This window comes from Carlito syrichta, unplaced genomic scaffold, assembly GCF_000164805.1.
Source record: "Carlito syrichta isolate Samal-C Ts95f unplaced genomic scaffold, Tarsius_syrichta-2.0.1 Scaffold315828, whole genome shotgun sequence".
NCBI lineage: Eukaryota > Metazoa > Chordata > Mammalia > Primates > Tarsiidae > Carlito > Carlito syrichta.
In genome coordinates, this window is record NW_007259924.1 from 320,751 (window position 1) to 327,164 (window position 6,414).

Here is a 6,414-nt window from a genome sequence, read left to right on the forward strand (position 1 = left end):
TTTTTGATTTATTGTAGAGATGAGGTCTCACCAAGTTGCCCAGGTGGGTCTCGAACCTGCGGGCTCAGGCAATCCACTCACCTCAGCCTCCCAAGGCACGGGATTGCAGGCTGAGCCATCGAGCCCAGCTCATATATATGTTCTTAAAAGGGTTGTGGTTGTGGTGAAGATTATACAAAAGGCATTCAAAATGCTTAGTAGGTGACTGGCTCCTGGTAAGTGCTCCATAAATGTGGGTATAAGTTGTTTGGGTTTTTTTTTTTTTGAGTAGTAGTCCCACTCTGCCATCCAGGCTGGAGTGCAGTGGCATGCTCATGGCCACTGCAGCCTCAACCTGCTGGGCTTAGGTGATCCTTCCACTTTAGCCTTCTGAGTAGCTGGAACCACAGGTGCATGCCACCACACCTGGCTAATTTTTTATAGAAATGAGGTCTCACCAAGTTGCCCAGGCTAGTCTCAAACCCCTGGGCTCAGGCAGTCCTCTCACCTCCATCTCCTAAAGTGCTGGAATTACTAGCGTGAGCCACCATGCCAGGCTGTGTGTAAGTTATTACTACTCAAAGTCACATGATCAAGCACACCAGAGATGCCAGCTGCCCTTCAAGAAAGAGAAGACAGATCATGGCTGAGCTGTTTCTGTTTTCTCTCTTACTAGGCCTTTAATTTTTCTTAAGTGCCTTTGTGGGACCCTCACCAAACTCCTACAATAGGAAAACTCTCCTTCTAGGAGTGAGACTCAAAAAAATAGAGCCAAGGCCAGGTGCAGTGGCTTACACCTGTAATCCCAGCACTTTGGGAGGTGGAGGCAAGAGGATTACCTGAACCCAGGTTCCAGACCTGCCTGGGCAAGCTGGGGAGATCGTGTCTCTATAATATATAAAAAAATTAGCCAGGCATGGTGGCGCATGCCTGTAGTTCCAACTACTTGGAAGGCTGAGGAAGAAGGATCACCTGAGCCCAGCAGGTTGAGGTTGTGATGGCTGCAAGCATGCCACTGCATTTCAGGCTGGGTGATAGAGTGAGACATGGACTAAAAAAAAACCCCACAAAAAACAGAAAAAACCCACAGCCAGTGGTTTCATTGTAGACAATGGCTTTTCTGTCCTGCAAATGAGTCAGAACTAAGACCCCTTAAAGGAAACATGTTTTGGTGCCAGTTCTCTGGTTTCTGTTCCCTATCCTGTGCTGAACCCTCCCCCCAGCCACAAGACATCTGCAAGGCTCTAACCACAGCTGGCAGGCTCTGTGGCACACCAGAGGCAGATCTTTAACAGGAAATCTTGGGGGAACATTTCCTCCCAAGAACTCCAGGCCTCTGGGCCTGGGCCACCTTTCTCCCTCAGATGGCCTGGAATTTATATATCATCTATGTCTATGCCTATGTTTGTATCCATAGCTATATAAAAGGCTTGAAAGGGCTGTCAGGAGGGAAGCCTCCAGGGCAGAAAGAAGTCTGGGCACCAGCTTCTAAGCCTCTATTCTGCCACTCTGTCAGGCCTCTTTGCTTAATTATCATCCGTAAAATAAAAACTAATTGTCTTCCCTACCTCACAGAATGCTGTGAGGGACAAATAGAATGTTACTGACGAAGTGCTTTGGAAAATTGAAAAGCTTCTTCGTTTAGGTGGCATGGAGTCGATGAGGGGACTTGATGTCAAAAGTCCCCGTTCTGCCATTGGTTGTGCAGCTAACACTTTCTTAAAGGCTGGCATCTCTGGGAAAAGCCTCCCTAGATCCGAGTTCTGGCGCGTTCTGGGGGGCGCAGGAGGGCAGGGAAAGTCGGCAACCTTTCCAGCGAGCCGCCTGGAGTCCCTGCCAGCCCCCTGAGGAAGCTAAGCCGGGACCAGGCCCGGACAGCGCAGTGGGAGGGAGGGCGCCGAAGCCCGAGGGCGGTGGCGCCGGCAGGAAGCAGGGTCCCGCCCGGCCTTCTCGAGCCACGTGCGGTTGTTTCCGTGCCGGGGCGATCACGTGACCCGCGTCAGCTGACCCGTCACGGTGGAGCCCGGCGCTGGCGCCCTGCAGCCCTGGCCCGGCCGCGCCCGGAGTGCAGGACCTTGCGGAGGGGTAAGCCTACCCCTCTCCCTCCCCCCCGCGTGTCGCCTGCTCACCTCAGCCACCTCCACCCCAACCCCGGTTCCTCGCCCATTCCAACCCTCCCGGTCTAGCACCCCGGAAGCCATCGCGAGGAGGGCCGTGGCTGGGCTCAGCCCCGCGCTGCCCCCAGGCGGCCAGAGAAGATGGCCCAGGGGAGCAGGAGGCGGGAAGTCGCTCTTACCACCCCGGCGGAGGGCTGGGGCCCGCCCCCTAGCCCAGACATGATGGAACTGCTCCGGAGCGTGGAGAGGGACCTGAACATAGATTCCCGGCAGCTGGCTCCGGCCCCGGGGGGCTCCCATGTGGTGGCCCTAGTGCCCGCGCGCTGGCTGGCCAGCCTCCGTGAGCGCCGGCTGCCCCTGGGACCCTGTCCCCGGGCAGAGGGCCTGGGCGAAGCGGAAGTCAGGACTCTCCTGCAACGCTCTGTGCAGAGGCTGCCTCCAGGCTGGACGCGCGTGGAGGTGCACGGGCTGCGGAAACGGAGACTGTCCTACCCACTGGGCGGGAGTCCGCCCTTCGAGGAGAGGTCCTGCGGCCCTGAGACCCTCAGTCGCTTCATGCAGGAGGTGGCGTCCCAGAATTATCACAACCTGTGGCATCACGCATACCGCACTTATGGGCAGCCCTATAGTCATAATCCTGCCCCCTCAGCTGCCCTGGCCCTGGACTCAGTAAGACAGGCCCTGCAGAGGGTGTATGGTTGCTCTTTCCTGCCAATGGGTGAAGCTACTCCATGCCCCTCATATGCTAGAGATGGACCCAGCCCCCCTCGGGGCAGCCCTACCTGCCCCAGTCTTTTGCGAGCAGAGGCCCTGCTGGAGTCGTCAGAGATGCTGTATGTGGTACACCCTTATGTGCAGTTCTCCCTGCATGATGTGGTCACCTTTAGCCCTGCCAAGTTGACCAACAGCCAAGCCAAGGTGCTCTTCATTCTCTTCCGTGTGCTGAGGGCCATGGATGCCTGTCACCGCCAGGGGCTGGCCTGTGGGCCCCTGTCTTTACACCACATCGCTGTGGATGAGAAGCTTTGCAGTGAGCTCCGATTGGACCTGAGTGCTTATGAGAGGCCCAGGGAGGATGAGAATAAGGAGGTGTCTGGAGCAAGGAATGGAGAGGGCATTGCATCTGGAGGGGCAGGGGGAGGGCAGCCTGGGCATCCCACCTGTCAGGAGGAACTTAGGAGCCTTGTGCTAGATTGGGTCCATGGCCGCATCAGCAACTTCCACTACCTCATGCAGCTGAATCGGTTGGCGGGTCGGCGGCAGGGGGATCCCAACTACCACCCAGTACTGCCCTGGGTGGTGGACTTTACCACGCCCCATGGGCGCTTCCGAGACTTGCGCAAGTCCAAGTTCCGCCTCAATAAGGGGGATAAGCAACTGGACTTCACATATGAGATGACACGGCAGGCATTTGTAGCAGGTGGTGCAGGTGGCGGGGAGCCACCTCATGTTCCTCACCATATCTCAGACGTGCTGTCTGACATCACATACTATGTGTACAAAGCTCGGCGCACTCCCCGGTCGGTGCTCTGTGGACATGTCCGAGCGCAATGGGAACCCCACGAGTATCCCGCCAGCATGGAGCGCATGCAGAGCTGGACACCTGATGAGTGCATTCCTGAGTTCTACACCGATCCCTCTATCTTCTGCTCCATCCACCCTGACATGCCTGACCTGGATGTGCCGGCATGGTGCAGCTCCAGCCAGGAGTTTGTGGCTGCCCACCGAGCACTACTAGAGAGCCATGAGGTATCCCAGGACCTACACCACTGGATTGACCTCACCTTTGGCTACAAACTTCAGGGCAAGGAGGCTGTAAAAGAGAAGAATGTGTGTTTGCACCTGGTGGATGCCCACACTCACCTGACCAGCTACGGTGTGGTGCAGCTCTTCGATCAGCCACACCCTCAGCGCCTGGCTGGGACTCCTGCCCTTGCCCCCGAGCCTCCACTCATCCCCAGGCTGTTGGTTCAGACCATCCAGGAGACCACAGGACGGGAGGACTTCCCCGGACAGCTTCCAAATGGGGTGGGTCGGCTGGTTTTAGAGGCCACGCCCTGTGAGCCTGGCTGGACCAGAGACAGGCCGGTGGTGGGGGAAGATGACTTGGAGCAGGCCATAGAAGCTCTGGATTCCATCTCCCTCGCTGGGAAAGCAGGGGACCAGGTGGGCTCCTCCAGTCAAGCCCCCCCTGGCCTCCTGTCTTTCTCAGTGGCCTCAGCCTCTCGACCAGGCCGCAGGAATAAAGCTGCTGGAGCAGACCCTGGGGAGGGAGAGGAAGGGAAGATCCTTCTTCCTGAGGGCTTCAATCCTGTGCAGTCTCTGGAGGAGCTGGAGAAAACGGGCAACTTCCTGGCTAAGGGTCTAGGGGGCAGGTTAGAGGTGCCCGAGCAGCCTCAGGTCCCACCCACTGTACAGCTGCTGGACCTCTTCCATCGGGACATGCAGGCACTGGGCATCCTGTTGGCCGAGATGGTGTTTGCTACCAGGGTCCGGACACTGCAGCCTGACACACCTTTGTGGGTACGCTTTGAGGCAGTTCGGGGACTCTGCACACGCCATCCCAAGGAGGTCCCCGTATCTTTGCAGCCTGTGCTGGACACACTCCTGCAGCTGAGTGGACCTGAAGGCCCCACGGGAGCAGAGAGGGGCAAGCTGGACCCCCTCTTTGAGTACAGGCCTGTCTCCCAGGGATTGCCCCCACCCAGCCCAAGTCAGCTCCTCAGCCCCTTCAGCTCTGTGGTTCCCTTCCCTCCGTACTTCCCAGCACTGCACAAGTTCATCCTCCTGTACCAGGCAAGGCGCGTGGAGGATGAGACCCAGGGACGGGAGCTGGTGTTTGCTCTGTGGCAGCAATTGGGCACAGTGCTGAATGACATCACCCCTGAGGGCCTGGAGATCCTGCTGCCCTTCGTGCTGTCACTCATGTCTGAGGAGCACACAGCTGTGTACACGGCCTGGTACCTCTTTGAACCTGTTGCCAAGGCACTGGGCCCCAAAAATGCCAATAAGTACCTCCTGAAGCCTCTCATTGGTGCCTATGAGAGCCCCTGCCGGCTTCACGGTCGCTTCTACCTGTACACTGACTGCTTTGTGGCCCAGCTGATGGTGCGGCTGGGCCTGCAGGCCTTTCTGGTCCACCTGCTGCCCCATGTCCTGCAGGTGCTGGCTGGTGCAGAGGCCTCCCAGGAGGAAAGCAAGGGCCTGGTGGAGGCCGTTGAGGATGAGGAAAGCGGGCTCCCAGGGGCCACGCCCAGCTCCTGTGCCTTTGGGGAGGAGATTCCGATGGATGGGGAGGCTGCCACCTCCTCAGGCCTGGGGCTCCCAGATTACACATCTGGTGTCAGCTTCCATGACCAGGCTGACCTCCCTGAGACAGAGGACTTCCAAGCTGGGCTCTACGTGGCTGAGTCTCCACAGCCCCAGGAGGCTGAGGCCATGAGCTTGGGCCGGCTGAGCGACAAGAGCAGCACCAGCGAGACCTCCCTGGGCGAGGAGCGGGCAACAGACGAGGGTGGTGTCCCTGTGGACAAGAACAGCCTCAGGTCAGGTGACAGCAGCCAGGACTTGAAGCAAAGTGAGGGCTCAGAGGAGGAAGAGGAGGAGGAGGAAGGCTGTCTGGTGTTAGAGGAGGAGGGGGGGGAGCAGGTCGAGGTCACTGGGGCATCTGAGCTCACTCTGTCCGACACGGTGCTGTCCATGGAGACAGTTGTGGCCAGTGGAAGTGGAGGAGATGGAGAGGAAGAGGAGGAGCCACTTCCCGAACAGTCAGAAGGCAAAGAACAGAAGATCCTCCTTGGTAAGTTCTCGGGGTAGGGGGTGTTGGTCAAACACACCTCCTGCTTCTCCCCCCGCATTTGCTGAACACCTACTCTGCACCAAGCAGTAGATGGAGCTGCATCCACATGCAACACAGAGGTAGGCCTACCTTCATGGAGCTTATGTATAGCAGAGAAGATGTCACAGTGTAGACAGCCTTATGCAGACGTCATATGTTAGTGCTGTAAAGAACATGGCTGGGCCAGGCTCACGGTGGCTCACGTCTATAATCCCAGCACTTTGGGAGGCCTGAGAGGATTGCCTGAGCCCAGTGGTTTGAGAACAACCTGGGCAACTTGGCGAGATCTCGCCTCTACAATAAATCAAAAAATTAGCCAGGCATAGTGGCACACACTTGTGGTTCCAGCTACTTGGAAGGCTGAGGCAGAAGGATCACCTGAGCCTAGTAAGTTGAGGCTGTGGTGGTCGTGATCGTGCCACTGCTCACCAGCCTGGACTTCAGAGTGAGACTCTGACTCGGGGGGCGGGGGGGGGGGAA

At 57.7% G+C, this 6,414-nt stretch overlaps 1 protein-coding gene across 4 annotated transcripts in view; it reads left to right on the plus strand.

Moving 5' to 3' along the window:
• WDR81 (WD repeat domain 81) overlaps positions 1-6,414 on the plus strand; it is a 20,485-nt gene that overhangs the window by 5,473 nt on the left and 8,598 nt on the right. Inside the window, exon 2 of one of the 4 annotated variants that reach the window (XM_008073372.1) lies at positions 5,259-5,895. The exons of 1 other annotated variant lie outside the window; for it this stretch is intronic. In XM_008073372.1, the coding sequence (XP_008071563.1) occupies positions 5,382-5,895 (514 nt within the window). In that variant the 5' untranslated portion in view covers positions 5,259-5,381. Of the gene's footprint in view, positions 1-1,810; positions 2,065-2,112; positions 5,896-6,414 lie in introns of those variants that run through there. 2 more of the 4 variants (XM_008073374.1, XM_008073371.1) reach the window with 2 other exon arrangements.